General features: G+C 40.7%; 1 protein-coding gene across 1 annotated transcript; it reads left to right on the top strand.

Annotated features, from left to right (window-relative positions):
- The first annotated feature begins 15,041 nt into the window (after nucleotides 1–15,041).
- On the top strand, nucleotides 15,042–19,134 carry ddt.S (D-dopachrome tautomerase S homeolog). Its single transcript, NM_001093982.1, is given in 3 exon segments — nucleotides 15,042–15,164; nucleotides 16,432–16,607; nucleotides 18,200–19,134. Coding segments are annotated over 3 exon segments (357 nt in total). The 5' UTR covers nucleotides 15,042–15,056; the 3' UTR covers nucleotides 18,273–19,134.
- The last annotated feature ends 2,754 nt before the right edge of the window (nucleotides 19,135–21,888 follow it).

The raw sequence follows: 21,888 nt of genomic DNA, 5'->3' as shown, positions 1-21,888 counted from the left end.
ATTATGCCACACACTGCCAAACAGGACTGTCACTGTGGGGGGGTACAGCGGGTACTGCAGTCAGGAGCCCTGAGATGGAAAGGTATGATTTATGAATGGATCAGGGCCATGATTTTGCATGTAATGCATATTTTTTCATTCAGGCCCCAATTTCCTTGTTGGCAGGGCCACCACCCAGGGAGCCCAGATGACAGAAAGACTAATAATTTGGGAGAGGGCCCTGCTATCTTAGCAGTATGGTGTCCATTATTATTTATGTTGGCCCTGCTCCTACGGTTGATAACCACAAAGTATTCTAGTAAAGCTTATAATACTTGACTGTGCTTTGCTGCTGTTTAAAGTTGACACATTTCTCTGGACTCACCTACAATGGTTTATTATGCTATCTATGTATGAAAGTATATGTAGTCCCTGGTCATTTAAGGAGAAGATACAGGTGAAATGCCATAGAAATGAAGGAAGAGTGGTGGAATTTCACACTAGCAGACTGTGGCCATCTCTAACTTCACTCTTTGATAAATATATACCCCACAAACTGGACAAATAGAATGAAACAGAAAGCCGATAAAATAACAGCATAGTGAATGTATGGGGGTTGCTAGCTGCACTACTACACTACTACTCTTATGGAGGCTCTGCAAATATTCATTGTACCTACAGGTTTAAAGGGAAATTTATCATATAACCCCCATTTGAGCCCACACTGTTTATCCCTCCCAATGTCAAAGAACCCTAATCAGAGAACTTTGGATCTGTAACTGATTCTAGAGATATATACCTGGCTCTGTGCTGCAATGGTATCTTCCAGCCTGTGCCCAGGTAGAGATATGTACCTGACTCTGAGCTGCAATGGTATCTTCCAACCTGTGCATGCCCGAATTTGTGGAAAGGTCTGGGCCTAGGGTGGCAGAATTTTAGGGGGCAGCATGCCGCCCAACCGCACGCGCCTTGGTTCAGAAGCACCTGGGGATTTACATGAGATACAATAGTTTTTAAAATTTCCTGTGCACCAGTCCCCAATACTCCAGACCAGATGCTGAAAATTTGCACATGTACACAAAGGAAGAGGACCAGATATGATACCCTGGAGGTAAGAAATCGATCAATAAATCAGCATGTGAATATTCACAGATTTATTTATTACAGGCCAATAAAATAGAGAGGATAAATAGCATGCCGGTTCTTTGATGTGTTTGTACTCATATAGCTCTTTCTCATTGGGTCACATGCATTTCACACTGCACTCTGTACACACCCTGTATGGCATGTGTAGAAGGGACCATTTTGCACTTAATTGATTTTTTTTCTTTCATGATCCTACAGGGATAGCCATACAATGCGGCAGTTGACTGGTGGTCATTTGGCATCACCATCTGCAAAATGGCCACCGGAAAGGCCCGCTTTAACAGCTACAGTGAGTTCAGCTATTCCATCATGTTGTATGATCCTGAAAAACCTCACTTGGTGGATCTGATAGATCTTATGAAAATGGTAAATAGCAAAAGTGGGATCAAGTAGAAGGGGATGGCATTGTAATACAAATATGTTTATGACCCATTCCTGCTCCTTTGCCTTGGATAAAGCGGAACCGAAAATCTCTGAATCTGATTTGTTTATCAGAGTTTATCACCTTGGCATCACCTTTTGGGTATGAAAAACAGTGGAACAGGAAACAGAACTTGAACTGAAAATGCATTCAAAAACCCATATTTTAATTTTTGTTTGCCATTATAAAGCTATTTTTTCCATCAGCTGCATTTTTAAAGGGATACTTAAACTGATAGCTTAAACTGCCAGATTCTTGCTAATCACAAGGTTTTAGAGTAGAGCTGATAGGCATTATGCCAAATTAATTTCAACAAATGTGAATATCTAACCTGCAAACATAGCTATGTTAGTAAATAAAAAAAACTTCATTATTAAAATGTCATTTTATATTTTAGCTCCTTGAGTTGAACCCAGAAAAGCAGCTTGTTGTGCAAGGAGACATTAGGTGCCATCCATTTTATAAATCCATTGATTGGATGGTGCTGAAAGAGAGAGGAGCCCAACCACCTTTCTAGTCGTGAGAAGTAAGAACATGATTTGTGAATAACAATGAGAAATTAAGCCCTGGGTGAATAACAATGACTAGTGAACTAGGTGGGTCAGAAAGCAGTAGATTTCGTTTGTGGAAATACTGTCATGGGAAAAAACATTTTTTTCAAAATGAATCAGTCAATGGTGCTGCTCCAGCAGAATTCTGCGCTGAAATCCATTTCTCAAAAGAGCAAACAGATTTTTTTATATTCAATTTTGAAATCTGACATGGGGCTAGACATTTTGTCAATTTCCCAGCTGCCCCAAGTCATGTGACTTGTGCTCTGATAAACTTCAATCACTCTTTACTGCTGTACTGCAAGTTGGAGTGATATCACCCCCTCCCTTCCCCCCCCCCAGCAGCCAAACAAAAGAACAATGGGAAGGTAACCAGATAACAGCTCCCTAACACAAGATAACAGCTGCCAGGTAGATCTAAGAACAACACTCAATAGTAAAAACCAATGTCCCATTGAGACACATTCAGTTACATTGAGAAGAGAAAACAGCAGCCTGCCAGAAAGCATTTCTCTCCTAAAGTGCAGGCACAAGTCACATGACCAGGGGCAGCTGGGAAATTGACAAAATGTCTAGCCCCATGTCAGATTCAAAATTGAATATAAAAAAATCTGTTTGCTCTTTTGAGAATTGGATTTAAGTGCAGAATTCTGCTGGAGTAGCACTATTAACTGATGTATTTTGAAAAAAACATGTTTTCCCATGACAGTATCCCTTTAATGTCAGCAGTTTAAAAGCAAATACGTGATTGGCTGCTCCTTTTATTTCATTACCCTTCATCTGACTTTTCAGCCAACATATACTAATGCTGCATTTGTTAATCCTTTTCGGTTCTCTGGTTCTGACTCTTGAAACAACATAATAAAGCCTGTTCTCTTCAGGTTTGTTAATTAGTTGGCTTCTGCTACCTTGATTCGGGAGTCTGAACCAGATGTGTAGAAACTATAAACAGCCAGACAGATACTGCTGTTAGCAACAACTACATTTACAAGTATCTTGAAAACCACTGAGAAATGCAATTAATTTACTGTCGGATGTTGTTTAAAATTACATTTTCCGTTAATTTGCATAGTGCAGTCGCTCTTCTCCGAATCTTCTCCAGTTCATCATTGTTCTTTTTACAGATGTACCCTGTACATAAGATTCAGTCTGTTGATTCATACAAAGGATAAGGGTACGCTTCCTCCAATAGGATCAAATGCTATCCAGTATCCAATACAACAGAATTTTCCTTGAGCTTGACTAAACAGTCAAATGATGGAGCACCAGTATGGGGTGCCGTTTGTCCCAAATACATTAATTCTGTGTAGGGATAGTTCTGTATACAGAATGCATTTGTGACAAACGGCACCCCATATATCTTGGCCTCACTAGGTTATAAATCTCGTGGCCGGCTTTCTTAAAGTAGAACTAAAGCAAGGATTTAGGCTAGAAATGCTACACCTGCCCTGGCTGCTGTCCATTAGCCTCACACTACACAGGATACATAGAATATAAACAATATAGAAAATATAAAAGAATATTGTAAAAGACTGATTAGCAATTAACTCAGATTCACAGAATCATGTTCCTTTTATAGTGGTTACCAACGCCTTATTAAATTCTGTGCCAGATGTAGCTTCCCATTAAGACAAAGGGGGGGAGATGTAATAAAAGTCGCAAAGAGCAAAACAATTCGTACCAATAAGAATAAAAATCCACATCTCGCAATGTAATATTGTTCCTTAAACTGTTATTGCCTTGCAAATTGTAATTGCGCACTCATAAGAAGTGCTTGAAGGTGTCATATTCTTTTGGAGTAAACTTAACGACTTTTTCAGTAAGAAGTTTTATTACATTTACTGCGCATTGGCGCAAACTAGAAAATTCACAAACAGTCTTCCACTCTCAGAAGTGGTCACTAAACAGTTTCCGGGTTCGCAAAAGCTAGATTAGATCAGCGCAAAGCAAAATTTGATCGCGTAAAAGCATAACTTTTCAATTGCAGATAGTTTTTTCATTAACGACTTTTATTACATTCCCCCATAACAGTGTAAAATCTATTTCTACAATACACAATGGTAATTAAATGAATTACACAACAAACTTACATATCCAATTTTATGTGGGAACATCAAGAGAAAATCGAATGGGTTAGCACTGTATTCATTTGTAGAGTGAGTTCATCCATCAAAAAATATATATAAAAAAACAAGGGAAAGTTGTGCTCACCACTAATTTTTAAAACCATTAGGCAGGGGTGCAATGAGGGTGTGACCACAATATACATATAGACAAATACAAAAGTCCTTTGTCTATATTTATTTTGTGGTCACAACCTCATTGCACCCCCGCCTAATGATTTTAAAAATTAGTGGTGAGCACAACTTTCCCTTGTTTGTTATAGTTATACAGGAGCAGTGACCAGCTCCATGTTGTAGCTCCCACCCCTCCCAGCTATAGTCAGGTGATCCCACTTGTGTCTAATAAAAGGGCAGCCAAGTTTGGGAGTTTTACTTTGAAAGCAGCTAGTAAGTTGCAGGTAAAACATAGTCCCTTTGTAAAATGTATAATGAAGCAATAGAATTCTTAATGAATCAGATGAAAATTGAGCATAGGACTGGCCAGATATGGGATGACTGATGTAGTTGGCCAGCTTAAATACATTGCAATACAGTGGTGTGAAAAACTATTTGTCCCCTTCCTGATTTCTTATTCTTTTGCATGTTTGTCACACAAAATGTTTCTGATCATCAAACACATTTAACTATTAGTCAAAGATAACACAAGTAAACACAAAATGCAGTTTTTAAATGAGGGTTTTTATTATTTAGGGAGAAAAGAAATCCAAACCTGTGTGAAAAAGTAATTGCCCCCTGAACCTAATAACTGGTTGGACCACCCTTAGCAGCAATAACTGCAATCAAGCGTTTGCGATAACTTGCAACGAGTCTTTTACAGCGCTCTGGAGGAATTTTGGCCCACTCATCTTTGCAGAATTGTTGTAATTCAGCTTTATTTGAGGGTTTTCTAGCATGAACCGCCTTTTTAAGGTCATGCCACAACATCTCAATAGGATTCAGGTCAGGACTTTGACTAGGCCACTCCAAAGTCTTCATTTTGTTTTTCTTCAGCCATTCAGAGGTGGATTTGCTGGTGTGTTTTGGGTCATTGTCCTGCTGCAGCACCCAAGATCGCTTCAGCTTGAGTTGACGAACAGATGGCCGGACATTCTCCTTCAGGATTTTTTGGTAGACAGTAGAATTCATGGTTCCATCTATCACAGCAAGTCTTCCAGGTCCTGAAGCAGCAAAACAACCCCAGACCATCACACTACCACCACCATATTTTACTGTTGGTATGATGTTCTTTTTCTGAAATGCTGTGTTACTTTTACGCCAGATGTAACGGGACGCGCACCTTCCAAAAAGTTCAACTTTTGTCTCGTCGGTCCACAAGGTATTTTCCCAAAAGTCTTGGCAATCATTGAGATGTTTTTTAGCAAAATTGAGACGAGCCTTAATGTTCTTTTTGCTTAAAAGTGGTTTGCGCCTTGGAAATCTGCCATGCAGGCCGTTTTTGCCCAGTCTCTTTCTTATGGTGGAGTCGTGAACACTGACCTTAATTGAGGCAAGTGAGGCCTGCAGTTCTTTAGATGTTGTCCTGGGGTCTTTTGTGGCCTCTCGGATGAGTTGTCTCTGCGCTCTTGGGGTAATTTTGGTCGGCCGGCCACTCCTGGGAAGGTTCACCACTGTTCCATGTTTTTGCCATTTGTGGATAATGGCTCTCACTGTGGTTCGCTGGAGTCCCAAAGCTTTAGAAATGGCTTTATAACCTTTACCAGACTGATAGATCTCAATTACTTTTGTTCTCATTTGTTCCTGAATTTCTTTGGATCTTGGCATGATGTCTAGCTTTTGAGGTGCTTTTGGTCTACTTCTCTGTGTCAGGTAGCTCCTATTTAAGTGATTTCTTGATTGAAACAGGTGTGGCAGTAATCAGGCCTGGGGGTGAGTACAGAAATTGAACTCAGGTGTGATAAACCACAGTTAAGTTATTTTTTAACAAGGGGGGCAATCACTTTTTCACACAGGCCCATGTAGATTTGGAGTTTTTTTCTCCCTTAATAACGTAAACCTTCATTTAAAAACTGCATTTTGTGTTCAATTATGTTATCTTTGACTAATAGTTAACGGTTTTTGATGAGCAGAAACATTTAAGTGTGACAAACATGCAAAAGAATAAGAAATCAGGAAGGGGGCAAATAGTTTTTCACACCACTGTATATGGACAAACAATCCCTGTTTTGTTTAAAGGGTAAGGCATTTTTCAGTAGCAGTATGCACAAAATGTCTCTGTCTTAAATATATTGATAATGGGTTGAGTGCAGAGGACTCTTGTATTTATCTATTGATATATAAATATATTGTTTATTTCAGCAATGTGTCAGTAAGTTGGGACACTTAGATGGCAGGTGCACCTCTAGGCTAGAAATACACAATTAAATCTATAGTTCTAATTTGTACTGCGGCACAGCAACATTTGTGTTTCTTAATGAATCTACATTTTCCCAACAGCCTCCATAAAGAGTCTCCTTTATCTTACTCTACATATTCTAAAACAAAGAATTACTCCCAGGTCTTGCAGTATTCACAAGGCTACTTTTATACATATGGGATTTTAGATATGCTTTTAAATGTATACTGTGAGATGGTAGTTGATCCTATCTATCTATCTATCTATCTATTAGTGATGGGCGAATTTGCGCCGTTTCGCTTCGCCGAAAAATTCGCGAATATCTCGCAAAATTCGTGAAACATCGAAAAATTCGCGAAATCGCGCCGGCGTCTAGTTTTTTTTGCCGCGAATTTTCGTGGGCGTTTCGTGAATTTATTCACTGGCGGCGAACCGCACAAATAAATTCGCCCATCACTACTATCTATCTCTGATTGACATATTTCTTTGCCGTTCATGTTTCACCAGTGAGTTCTGACTAATTCTGTGCCTTCCAGGGAGAGGTAATGTGAAAGACTGACAGTTGCATATGTATTTATAGTCAGTGTGTTGAGGGAATTTTCATCATATAGTGATGTAGTCGCTTATTATAATAATGTATGGTTTAAAAAGTTAAAACCTAGATCGCCCCTAGAATGACCAAAAAGGGCCAATACTGAATTTGAATTAAACTGAGATTGGGTGTACGCATTTTTTACTGTTCAGACATTCTTGTATCCATAGCTGGATGACTCAGACAACAGCTTGAAATAATGTTAGCCTTACTAGGATGGCCACTGACCCAATGTTGAACTATAACGAGGTAATTGAAATCAAAAGTCTTAAAGATATTGGTTCAAATTTCAAGGGGGTCAAGGCATTTCTTCTAGGCAGTTCCATCAGCAAACAATGATTCTCTAGAAGCCTGTTACCTACATACGAGGTACTGGTTGTATTTAATTAACAGAGAATCATACTGGTAAGCTAGGTTTCCTATAAATAATGGGTCCAGAAGAGAGGGATGGAGGTATGAGTCGGTGTATCTCTTTGAACAAAAAGGGGAAAGAGGAGGTCAGTGCTGACTAGATATGCCACAGTTGCCATAAGCTGGGTGTCGAGTAATGCATTCTGTTTGTCCAAAATGATAACACATTTTAAGGAACATCTAAACTCACTTCATGGCTTGGCTAAAAGTACTCTGCCCGGGGAAATACATATCCTGTATCTACAAAAAGTACTATGGTCCTAACTATCCAATTTTTCAATGGTCAGGTCTTCATATAAGTTTTCACTGGAGACTGAACATGGATTTTTTTTTTGATTTTTTTGCACAAGTACATTTCTTGTGGATACTTCCATTGACTTGTCCTCTCTGCATCTCAGAGCAATTACTGAGCGATCCTATATCTATACTGCTCTCATACTCTGACAGTCCTTTGGTTACAATCTACTCAATATTATTCAAACACTTGATTCTCTCTTGATATACCTCACCTCCATTTTTCTGATGATATTTCCCAAGATGATTTTGTCCCTGGAAAAAGAAAACAAAAACAGGAGTTTGGTCACATTGTGCAGTTGTTTGGAGCATCTGCCCTTGCTGAACATTTTATTCAGTGTTATTATGTGTTTTTTTGCTCTCTTAAATGAAAGCCTTTTTGCCTTAGTGAATCCCCAAGAACCACTAATCACGTAAACAGAAAAGAGAAGTATTTCGTGGTCTGTGTTACGTTTCATGGAGCGATGTGACACTGTGGTTTTGCAAAACACATTTGGCTTTTGGGGTATATCATTGGAGCATCCTAATTTACAGTAGCAGGTGCACTCGAATTGAATTGCTTTTAAGCACCTGGCTGGTGTTAACAATATAAATATGTTATATTGTCTGTTTTTTCTACTAAGTATCATACGTAAGTGTGACTAGAGTTTCTCTTCTCAGCGTGCTTACAGTAGGACAGAGCTGCTACAGTATATGTATGGTGCTACAGTGTCCTTCAATGCACTCTATTTGTACTTCTTTCAGGGGGCAATACCAGTGCTTGCTCTGCCCAAAAGCAAAAGCTGCAACTTGACATAGAATTGTTGTAATCCATCCACATCAACTGCAGCTCAGATTGTAAAGGGCATGATGGGTGAAGGAGATCCATGGGAGTATAACTCTAAAGCCTGGGGCCCTGGAAGGAATTGCAGTTGCCATGCAATTTGACTTGTTTTGCTAAGTGATTGGCCCTGCCATTACACCTAGTTGCTTATGAAAAATATAAACATATGCTAGTGTATGCTTAATCCTATGGTGCTACATTGCAATGGTCATTCAAATTAACTCTCTCAGAAACAGACAGCATAATTTACCCAGGCTCAAACTAAGCTTTTGTCTAAATCCAGCCATGGAAATATTATGCAACAAACAATTTGTTTTTCTCTCAGTCCTCATTAAAGGAAGCACTAAATGCAAACACTGTCCTTGTCAGATTTAATTAGATGCATCTGATGTAGGAGCCCTGTTATCTCTTGGAGAGGACAGGGGCGTATTTATATTAAGGCACCCGAGGGCCTGTGAACTCCATGGACAGGACCTGCGCAGAGGGGTAAGTAGCAACTTAGGGGCATTTGCCCGGGGGGAGGAATTTTAGCGCCGAAGGGGTTGACTTCTCCTTTAAGGCGAATGCATGATACATGATTGCTCCTGATACACCATCTGAAGACTCAGTGTTACTCCCATTCCATTCATTGTCTGTGTGCAGAATTTCTGTTCACAAAAAAAACAATCTGCACCAGTGATGAATGGAAGCCCCTATGCATAAATTACCTGTTTTGTAGCAGAAGCCAACAGCTTCAGTCAGAAATGATTTAAGAGATGGCAAGGATTTTATCTTGAACAGAAATCTCTGACCCCTTGTGATCTGCATGTTCCCAAACTGCTATTGTGTAAACCTTAGTAATGATTAAACTGATCCCATACTGGAAGTGGGTCTGTGTCCGCCTAAAGGTGACCATACACGACTACAGATCCTTTACAGATTCGGTAGGTTATCTGCCAGTTTATGGAGCCCTCAGACAGGCCTCCCCAAACGATATCTGGCCTAAAATTGGCCAGATCTCAATAGGGAAGGCTTGTTTTCTCTGTCGGATTGAGGACTGCATAAGCTCATACTTTTCGCATCCCCTTCATTGTAATGTGATTGTTTCGCCCTAGGGACAAATGATTGCATTACCACGATATTGCTCACCCAAGAAAAAATCAGAATTGTAAAAGTTTTTATCGCTGAAGACTTTTCAGATTTGATGCATGAAACCTGCGGCTTTTTCAGATTATTGCTTAAAAAGCACAACATTTCCGGATTATTGAATGAAACCCAGTGCAGTTCAGGATATCTTCCAATTGAAGATCTTCCAATTCCAAAGACGGGACATCTGCCATTGATTTATATATCCTTCCCAACAACACCTCCTCCTTCATAATTCATTCACCGTTTTCTTTTTCTCGCTTTTTACCCAGCTTACAGGGTCCTAAAATCTTCAACAAAACCATCCTTCAAAAATGTAGCAGTATACGTTTAACCATGGGATCAGTTTTCTGCTTTAATTGGGTTTGGCTTCCTTGCCGGCAGTGCTGGGAATAAACTACATGTGGCAATTGATTCCACAGTTATCTGATGCATAGTTACCCCCACAGCAAGAACAATTATGCTTGAATTTACAATCAGCCCCCTCACGTCAGTTTTCATTAAATCACCAAAACACCTTTTTTGCCTTAAAGGGATGCTGTCATAGGAAAACATGTTTTTTTCAAAACGCATCAGTTAATAGTGCTACTCAGCACAATACTGCACTGAAATCCATTTCTCAAAAGAGCAAACAGATTTTTTTTATATTCAATTTTGAAATCTGACATGGGGCTAGACATTTTGTCAATTTCCCAGCTGCCCCATGTCATGTGACTTGTGCCTGCACTTTAGGAGAGAAATGCTCAGTCTCAGTGGGACATGGGTTTTTACTATTGAGTGCTGTTCTTAGATCTACCAGGCAGCTGTTATCTTGTGTTAGGGAGCTGTTATCTGGTTACCTTCCCATTGTTCTTTTGTTTGGCTGCTGGGGGGAAAAGGGAGGGGGGTGATATCACTCTAACTTGCAGTACAGCAGTAAAGAGTGATTGAAGTTTATCAGAGCACAAGTCTTGGGCAGCTGGGAAATTGACAATATGTCTAGCCCCATGTCACATTTTAAAATTGAATATAAAAAAATCTGTTTGCTCTTTTGAGAAATGGATTTCAGTGCAGAATTCTGCTGGAGCAGCACTATTAACTGATGCGTTTTGAAAAAATGTTTTTTTCCCATGACAGTATCCCTTTAAACTGGTGACCTGTTTATCATTCACAGCATCCCCCCACCCACAGCATCCAAACCTCTATGTCTTTCAAGTAAAAACTCAGTACATTGTTAAATGAAAGAATTATTACTTTAAGTTGTGTACACGTTTCAGCAAATTTTTTGGATGCTCAGACATAATAAACTTAGTCTTTTCTTTTCCTTCCTGTAAGCTTTACCTCAAATATATCATTGGACTTTTCTGCATGTATGAACTGTTTTCTTCGCTAAATGCTTATGTATAGATAAAATACTATATGTATCTCCTGCTGAGGCCACTTTTATTATACTTTGTTTTTCAGCTACAGGCCATTCTTTAACAATCCTGGGATATTTTTTCAACACGTCAAGTATTTTTGACCCTGAAGAACCACATGTAGCCTGTCCTGCCTGTTCATCCAGGTTCAAACTTGCTGACCCTTGTTACTGTTAAATTTCTTTTCTTTAAATTATATTCTCATTGGTTTTAGCTGTGTGGTCAGATTTTCCTTCATGTTCGTCTGCTTTACTTGTGCTGCAACTTACGTCTGCAAATAAACAAGCATAATGGGGCCACATGCTCATTGCTAACCATTTTATGCCTATACCCGTCTGGGGACCTGCTCCTGTACTTCATGGCCCTGCTGCGGAATTTATATTGCTGGGCTGTGTTGTGTTGCCATCTGCTTCCACAATGGCAGTACCTATATTTCATACCTCCCAACTGTCATGGGACAGTCCCAATTTTTACTTTTCAGTCCTAGATTTTTTTGTCCAAAAATTCTCCTTAATCTCCAACACTGATGCCAGAAAAAGATGCAAAGTTTCTGAAACTTAATTAAAATAAGAGACTTTTTGGCAGAGAACCCAGAACAATCAGCAGCTTAACAATTTAAGATAAGCAAAGATACCAATGTAACTATTTAAGATAAACAAGCATCTTATGGAAACTGAGACTCAAAGCTTAAATGGCAATTTCATCTTCATAAGTGTCAGGAAAATGGGTGTCACGGTCGGCACCCAACACCAGAACAAATGGTCTTGGCTCGTGCTTCACCTGTAGTGTGACCGCCTTTGGCCACAGGAGGAGCCCTCAGCTACTTGGATGCCACCAGGACTTAAACGAGAGGTGCAAGACCAGATGTTCTGGATAGGCAGAGGGGCACGATTGTTAGTGAGAGTCTTTGGGCAGAAGGTCGTAGTACAAGGCGTTAGGCAATAGAGTAGTCAGATCAGGTCGGGGCAGGCAGAGAATAAACGTAGTCAGGCAGGCAAGGAACAAATCAGGAAGTCAATCAGAAGTGTTAAGGAGAAGAGGTAGTCGGTATTCAGGCAAAGGTCAGGATCCAGAGGTCAGAATAGTCAAAAAGCCAGGCAGGGGTCACAACAGGAATCAAAACAGGTTCAAAACAGGATAGCAAACGCTCAGAACAAACTCCTATAATGGGCAATGTGTAAAAAGAAAATGTACCTCTAAGTACTTTTAAATTTCGTACCATTGCGCGCTGAAATTATAAGTCGGCGCGCCTTTAAATCCAAAGAAGGCGCGCTGCACGCTCCCTAAAGTACCGGCGCCTGAGGCGCAGAAGATTTGTGCGGTGGGCGTCCCCGCCAAGGGTGCGGCAGGCGTCCCTGCCGTCCCCCCACTAGACCACCAGGGTGAGTCTTTATTACAATGGAACTCTTAGCCACATGTGACTCTTGGGCATGGTCACAAAGGGTTACACTCAGTCACCTTACACATGGGTTAGACTAACATCAGACAGCCCAAAACATACCGACACCCAGAAAATGTATTTGCTGCCACCATCCATTACCAACTCACAATACACCAATGCATCAGCCACTCTCTCCTGCTGTAGTCATGGTTAGTTCTCACTAGTTCAACAAATACTCCAGCAGCCAAAGGGTTAAATTACATTTATACTCTCACACTATCTGTACTAGTAATTTAGCATATCAACAGATAACTTTCCCTTTCCACGCCCACACAGAATTAATACACACAGGCACAAGTTTTTATTCAATTCTATATTAAATATTACAGAACTAAGCAGTGTTTATAGATTTTAGAAAAGTTGTTACCAAGAAAACATACTTAAAATACAAATATACAAACAGTTAATAAAATAAAAGGGATTAAAACACTGTGAAACTGTGTAAGAAGGTTGGTGTGGCTTTGTCCAGGACTATGACTTATGATTCTGTGCATCATTCTGGGGTTATGGAAGTGATTGTGTTTGGGTGAATAAGGGCTCTTACACACGGCTGTTTTTACCTGCGCTCCCCTACGTTGCGATTTCAGACTCGCACAGAAGCATGTATGCCCCGAACGCAGGTGAAATGCAACATGCTGCGTCCCAACCTGCGTTTGGCGCCTACATGTGTCTGTGTGAGTACAGCCTCCTTCAATCTAATTGACTGCGTCTAATCCTCCCCTGCGGCTGAACGGAAAAAAAGCGCAATGCAGGGGAGAACAGGTAAAAACACCCGTATGTAAGAGCCCTAAGGAAGCACCTCTACTTCTGGAACTACGAAGTGGCCAAGAGAAACTTGAGGTGCAATCTGTGATGGAGTGTGGCCTGCAGGCATCCCTCTGAATCCTATGCTGCCCAAGCTGCCTCCTCTCCTGGTGATACAAGTTATGTGATGGCATGTCGGAAGGATGGCATACTGTGGGGGCTAAGTTGTTCCTCACACCACTTCCTGTGCTCAAAAGGATCTGCCATTGTGGCTCTTACGAGACTTTGCGCGACCCATCATGGAGACAAAGTCTAGACCACTGATGTTCAATCCAGAAGTTGGTTTCCTGCATTCCGTAGCATGTTCAGAGTCTGTATAGTAAATGATTAATTTTTTTTTTTCATTCCAGTAAAAGGATGGGGGACCTGCAGAAATATTTTGAGAAACATCAGCATCGGAGGGGGTCAAAGGGGAGCTACGGGACATCGGCTCTTTGTGACTTCTGCGGGCTTCCCATAGCTTCAGCAATGTCAAGGTGGACCCGGCTATTTTAAAAAGTGCAGTACAGCTGGGCCCCCCTTCAGGCCCAGGCCCCATACAACAGTGCCCCCTGTGCCCCCCTGATGGCGTTCCTGCCTGTTGAATGCAAAAAGAAATCATGTAGAGGGGTTAAATTGAACTGGGAGGTGTGGGGGACAAGTGTAGAATGGAATATAGACTGAATATACTAGCATAAATTGGGAAGTAAATGGGAGCAGTACTGAGAAATAGCAGGGGTAAGTTTATATTGTGTTAAATGGTGGAGTAGGGTAACTGAGTAAAGGAGTTAAAGTACTTATGTGTTAAATACACCCTAGACACACAATTTGTCACACTTATACAAATGCACAGACTCGCTCACTTGCACCCAGGCCCCCTGCATTAATCCTTAATAATCAAACACCTGCGTGTGAGGGCCATAAGAAAGATTCACAAACATCTACATTCAAAAAGGAACCTGAAATATTTGGAGGAAACAGTTCATCCGATTCCTTGTACTGTTGAAGTGCTGGGACTGGGAGATCCTTATAAAAGGAAGGGTTAAGATGTGTAGCATATTTTTTTATTAGTCTGAGTAGTTTAAGCAGGGCCCATTTCTTTTTGAAGGGGGCTTCACAAACATTTAAGCACTGATTTAACTTGTTGGACCAGGTTTTGATGCTAAAGCTGATGTAAAAAAAGGAATATATACTGTATATGTATGCATTTAAGCAAAGGCAAATATTTTTTCTTCTGAGGTACAAACTGCCCTTATTTGTGGACGCAGAGCCTCTCCTGCTGAGTGTGCATGCCTGTGAGAATGGAGTGCTGCTGGCTAAGTTTGCACAGGGAAATGGAGGGGTTGGAGAGGGGAGCTGACTAGAATAACAGTTTGTAAAGATCCACAGTATTCAAAATCCACTTGTAATGTTGACATTTCTGTATGCTATATATATATATATGCTAATAATTTTATGTTTTAGTCTTTCATGTAAAATATCTGTGTTACTGCTCCTTTAAAAGAAAGCTCAGAATTTGGGAGGTGTATCATGGTTCAGCCAATGAGAAGCCTGCATCCGGTTGTGCTTTAGTGTTGCTGCTAGAGGAATATTTCACCCTCATTTCAGCACAGAGAGGTGCAAGAGAAAGGAAGAATAATGCCGTTTGTAGAGCTGGAAACAAATCTGCCTTCTCAAAATGTACCCCAGGACCTGGCAGAGAAGCTCTGCTCGGCCACCGCTACCATTCTGGGCAAACCAAGGGAGGTGAGTTGGCATTTACAGCCCAGGCTTGGCACTGGCTGAAGCAGAAAGTAAAGGAGTGGGGCACATATTACTCATGTGGCTTCTCACTGGGTCCCTGGGTTTTGCTTGCCTGCTTTTATTTTCATGGCACTTCATACTCAAGCTACATGACAGGAATAACTATTAGTTATTGGTCATGTAAAGCAGGGGAGAGCTAAGTTGGAGGGGGGGCAGGGCAAAATCACAGGATGGAGAAAGGCGTCATTCACAGGCCTGGAGGTCATAGAATCAGATCCCAATACAGTGAATGACCTGCAGCCTCAGCTCCTTTTTTTTTCTGTCTTTGTACACGTCTATTTGGAAGTGTTACTTCAGTTTTACTCTCTCTGTATTCTGCCTGTAACAAATGACTGTATTTATTATACAGGAGAGTTTATTGTGCTTCCATACCTCCCAACATTTTGGAAGTAAAAAGAGGGACAAAAAATTTTTTTCCGCACGCAGCGCAGCAATTTTTTGACCACACCCCTTTCTGTGGCCACACCCCCTAATTACCATGTTTGTTTTACAAAATTTGGCAGGTTATGAAAGTTTGAAAATATTTCTCCTTATCTAAACTTTGTTTTTGTGTCTCAAAATTGTTACAAAGTATCTTATTTGCACCTGTTAGCTGTTCTGGGCTCTCTGCTAAAAGAAAATTAAGTGAGAAACTTTGTTTCTTTTTCTGGCTGTTCAGTGCAGAGAAAAGAGGGACTTTCCAGTACAAATGAGGGACTGCGGGTTGAGCTGTCAAAAGAGGGACTGTCCCTCCAAAAAAGGGACAGTTGGGAGGTATGTGCTTCTCCCCTGTAGAACCAGTACTGCCTGGAGCCCATTGCAATGGCTGTATGGCTGTAACACTGCTACTCATGCTTCCTCCAGCTATACCCCTCCTCACTCTACACTACATTACACAACTAAGGCCCCACATACGGTTCTCCCCCTGGATTTGAAAGCAGAGCCAGAGCTACTGCCCAACAAGAATGAGGAGTCAGGAAAAGGGATAATTTTATGCCATTTCAAGCATGTTCATTGTAATGTTAGAAATGACTGTATATGTATTATGGGATACATTATTGACCCCTTGGTAATGAACACACAGTATAACTTTTATGTTCCAAAATGTGACTAATATTGGACTATACTGAATTCTGCATTCCTGTGCTAACTGGTCCTAATCTGGCGGAAAGAGGTTCTTGTCACTGTGTGGTTTTTCCTGTACCACAATTTTACTTGTCTGTCTCCCCAGAGGGTAAATGTGACAGTGAGGACTGGAGTCTCCATGGTAGTGGGAGGTTCTTCAGCGCCATGCACCCAGCTGTTTATCTCCTCTATTGGAGTGGTGGGAACTGCGGAACAGAACAAGGAACACAGCGCTAAGTTCTTTAATTTCCTGACAGAACAACTGGGCCTTGCACAGGACAGGTAAAAATGGGTTCCGTGTGATGTATTGTTATATTTTTATATCACACCTTGCAGAGAATGTTTTTATCACATTAAATCCTTGGGTTATAGAGTTTACAATCTAAATGCTAGACCCATTCTGGGATTACAGACTTGGCAGAATATATATGTATGGAGCTGCCAACTGAATTAAACCCAGGATTTTCTACCAGCACCATGACACAGAATCTACATTTTCCCTATAGGTTTGTGCAAGTGAAGGTTAAAGGACTCTGGTGGAGAAAGGGTATGAAAATGTTTTGGGAGTACGGCTAGTGCCACAAGGACTGAAATCAACCTGCTGAATTATACAGGCCTTTTCCTATTCGGAACCATTGTGTCAGCTTCTGCACAAACATACTCTGGCAAAGAAACACTGGACTTAGCATTTTGCGCTAAATTCAGCAGTGTGTGTGTGTGCCAGAGTCGACACAACGGTTCCGGATCCCAAAAGAAGAGGAGGTTACAGCCCGTGTATTTTAGCAGGCCAATTTCAGTCCTTGTGTGGCACTAGCCTAAATGCTATGGAAAAACCATATCTGTTTGGCTGTTTATAGTGTCTTCTTATTCTGATTTCTAAAACAATGCAATGGAAGCCAGGTGATTAACTCTTCTGATATATTGTTTCAAGAGTCAGAACCAGGAACAAGAAAAGAGAACAGAAAAATATATACTACATTCAATTGCAATTACAAATAATAAATGTAACAAATAATAAGACCACTGAAAATGTTTAATGTATGTTGGAGCGTTATCCCCATGTTGTTTGTAGAGCAGGCCCTCAGAGCAGTCCTCCATGCAGTTACAGCTAAAAAGCTAGTGTTTAATGAAGTACAAACATAAATTACAGCCTTACGCGTTTCGTGTTCTCACAACACACAAATCATAGGCTCCCTGTCGATGTCTGTTCTTCAATAAACACCTGCTTTTTAAGTGTAACTGCCTGGAGGACTGCTCTTTGAGTGCCTGCTTTTAGGATATCCTAAAAATCCCATAGAAATGAATAGCGTATTTAACTCTGCCTTTAGCTAGTAAAGAAGCATAGGGCAGGCAGAGTATGGCACACACAGGGAGCATAGGGAAGGCAGAATAGAACAGGAGACAAGGAAACCTATCAGGACTAAGATGGAGAGGTCATACTGTGCTACATACAGTGACACAATGCTGGTGCCCCTCCAGCAGTTTGTGTGAGGTGTGAACAATGTGGGCACTTTCAGTCTGACGTGTGAAAAGTACTGGGCTTTAGGGATGTGAACAATAAGTGTTACAGGTGTGAACAATGCAGGGGGGATTGCAGGTGTGAACAGTGCAGAAGCTCACTGTCTGAATGTGAGGTGTAAACAATGCAGGGGCCAGTTATTTTCAGTACTGATACTTTTAAAAGCTTTAACAAGGGAAGTAGTCAGACCAAGCAGACTTTCAAAAGGGGGGTTCGGCCAGTTGGACAGCACTGCTCTTAGATATAGCTGATCCATAGAAAAACATAAATTGCTGGGTAATTGTGTCTTCAGCTGAACCCTACTGTGTGCAGAAAGAATTATTCATTAATCATTTCTTTCTTTATTTTTTCAAAGGATTTTGCTGAGATTTGTGCCAATAGAGCCATGGCAGATTGGAAAAAATGGAACTGTTATGACTTTTCTATAACTTCTCATAAGAAATTAGAGGCCACGGCTGCACAGAATCATCATATCCATCTCTACTCTAATCAAGATACTAATTGTACAGTCATCTGTATGCTATATGTCACCTGACAAGACACAAGCCATAGCATAAAAAGCATTGTCTTCACAAAAAAAGAGCCTGAACACCACAGATTGTTTTACAGTGAATTGCTCTTCATTGAAATACATTTTTGAAGATTTCTCACAGTCCTGTGTGCCGTTGGAATTCCTTTGCTGTACTCTGTTGTGGGGCTGCCAAACCTCTGCCAGTGAGCACCAGGCATATTGCTGTTATCTGTTGGGTGTGCGGGATCCTGCTTTGTTCCTAGCACAAACCCATAGGTCCATCAGCATGTGTGGAGCTACATGGAGCGTATATTGGCGGAAAAATGCACATGCATGCATTTTTGTGTCTATCTGTTCCATGTAGTGGCGGTGAGCACATTAGAGTGAATCTGATTTCCACTGTCACATTCCATGATGCTCAGGCCCTGGTATTTCAAGGACAGACAGGACCAAATGGCCTCCAACAGGCCCAATAAATAGTGACTGTCTATGGCATATTATTATCTGCAGTGCCTGTGGCATTTGCCAATAACCAATTTCTATGTGGTGGGAGTGCAGTGGCCATAGCTATCGGCTATCTCTCAAGAAATGAGATCCATCACACTTGTCCTTTAGACAAGTCCATAATATATTGCCATAGTCCATATTTTTGTGTGAGTCAATTTTCTGCTTGAAATCTAAATACATAGTACACTTAAACTGATCCTGTGTATTTAGTTAGTGATTTACTGAAAAATAAACATTGCTGGTGTGTGAGGCTCAGGCCAGACTGTGTCAAATTTATGTATCCAGTATATTTCTTGATATTTCTTTAGTAATCTATTGCCACCTTTTATTGGTACGTCCACTTTATCTATGACTTGGAATTTGAGTTGGCTTATTGAATGTCTTGCCTGATAAAAATCTTGGTGGACCTGTAATGAGGTTTCTCCTCTAAGTATTGTGGATTTGTGTTTTGAAATGCAATCGCTGCCCGTTTGTGGAGTTTTTCATATATAAACCAAGCCACATGGGTGCCCCCCCATTTTACGTTTTAGAGGGGACTAGGAAAAAATTATGTAAAATCCAGGAAAATATAAAATCAGGAAAATGTGTACTAAAAGGATATAAGCACAGTAGTCAGTTTTACTTTGAGATACAATATTTACTATGTTAATAACAAGGGTTAAAAATTGCAGCGTTAATATTGCACTATGGGGGGCATGTGCAAGACTCTCTGTCACATACACAAACTAAAGCAATAAGTGATTGGTGCAGGACTGTATAAGGGGCAGACTCATTGGAATTAACCATTTACAGGCAGGACCATGGCAAAATATACATCTGGTTAATAGGGATGCACCAAATCCAGGATTCGGTTTGGGATTCGGCCTTTTTTCCTCAGATGCAAATTAGGGGCTGGGAAGGGAAATCTAGTGACTTTTTGTCACAAAACAAAGAAGTAAAAAATGTTTTGCATATGCAAATTAGGATTCGGTCAAATCTTTTGCAAAGGATTCGGGGGTTCGGCTGAATCCAAAATAGTGCATTCGATACATCCCTACTGGTTAGTATTTTAAACCTCTTTATTTCACAATTAACAACATTCCTAGAGGAAAAAAAAACAGTTTTTGGGGACATCAGGACAACATTTTGATGTAAAATCGGGGAAAATATTACTTAAAATCAGGGAAATGCACCCATTGAAATGCATTATAAATTGGTGGGACCACAAATAAAAAATGGAAAATGCGGGAAAACTTAAAATCAGGGGACTTAAAATCGAGGTTTCACTGTATATGACAAAAGTTTCACATGTGAAATAGTTCCTGATTGGAAACTGTTTACCAGTATGTGGATAGTAAAAGTAATTGCCCTTTGTCACTTAGTCACGCTGGGTACACTGTGAGCATGGAAAGCTACCATACTTTGAGTTCTGTAAAAAACATTGTGTTTATTTCTTTTGTAACCCTGTGTGAGGCGCAGCCAGGGCCACCATCAGAAATCATGGGGCCCCGTACAGCAACATTTTCTGGCCCCCCTGGCCCCGCCCATCCCAGATCCCACCCCACACCACAGTAAAAAGTCCACACATACACCAGCGCTAAAAACAGTAAACCCCTCACTCACAAGTTTTTTAAAAAAAACATTGGTTGTCAGGGCCCCCCTACAAGTTAAAAAAACATTGGTGCCAGGGCCCCTATTAAAATTAAAAAAAAAAAAAAAACATTGTTGGCCAGGGGTTCAATACAATAAAACATTGGTGTTCAGTGGAACTTATCCTAGGTTCTTCTTCAGTTTCCTTTCGTAGCATCGGGTCTTTTTGTGGCTTCAGGACTTCAACTTCGGGTACTTTCGTGGCTTCAGCTCTTATGCGCTGCTTTGGGTCTTCGGCAAAGACAATATTATGATTGATGTAAAAGAAGGTTTCATTTCTTCATTTCTGGTGTCAGTATCTCTTTAAGGTCCATCTGTTGGAAAGGGCCCCCCTGGAAGGTCCAACCTTTGTTCATGAGATGAGTGTATAGGTATAGTATTACATCAGAGTGTCAGTAATTCTGTCATTCTTCATATCTATGGCAGCAAATACATATTACCCCCTTTCTTACCTTAAAGGGGTGGTTCACCTTTAGGTTAAATTTCAGTATGTTATAGAATGGCCAATTTTAAGCAACATTTCAAGTGGGTCACTGACCCCGTTCAAAAACTAATTTGTAAGGCTACAAGGTTATTGCTACTTGTTACTACTCATCTTTCTATTCAGGTCCTCCCTTATTTATATTCCAGTCTCTTATTTAAATCGGTGCATGGTTGCTAGGGGAATTTAGACCCTAGCAACCAGATTACAGAAATGGCAAACTGGAGAGCTGCTGAATAAAAAGCTAAATAAGTCAAAAACCACAAATAATAAAAAATAAAAACCAATTACAACTTGTCTCAGAATATCCCTCTCTACATCAGTTAATTTAAATGTGAACAACTCCTTTAACTGACCTTCAAGCTAGGCTTTTTATTTCCTTAGTAATGCTGCTTATGGTTCGATTAAAAAATTGTAAACTTTTTTTTTTTAACTTCTAGAATAAGCAAGCAACATGAGCACTAGAAAGATCTGCCAAATAATAAGGTAAAACAGACATACTAGGATAGAATGGCAGCAATACTAGGCTGGTGCTAAGATGGTTACACAAATACAGGCTGGAAAGAGAGGCTCCCAGTGCCAATGTTACAATACCTGACTCTTCTCCACTGCTCAGTCTGGAGTTGCAGGGTGAAAAGCTTTCCCACTCCCTCCCTCCTTCTCGTCCACATCAGTAATGATATACCTATAAATTGCTCCTGCTGAATTGTGCTCAGCCTCCGTGTCAGCAGCAGCAGCACCGGAAGAACAAGAGAGTGTCCTTGCCTTGCCACACAGAGTTTATTGAGTGACAATTAAGAAGCAGCAGGGCTTCGGATTTTCAGCTGCACATGACCAGGTGACCTTCAGTGCTGTTAAGGGGGGCCTGGCTAATTTGAAAAGTGTAACACAGCCGGGCCCCCCTTCAGGCCCGGTA

This window comes from Xenopus laevis, chromosome 1S (genome assembly GCF_017654675.1).
Source record: "Xenopus laevis strain J_2021 chromosome 1S, Xenopus_laevis_v10.1, whole genome shotgun sequence".
NCBI classification, from domain to species: domain Eukaryota; kingdom Metazoa; phylum Chordata; class Amphibia; order Anura; family Pipidae; genus Xenopus; species Xenopus laevis.
This window is presented reverse-complemented; position numbering and strand designations above follow the sequence as displayed.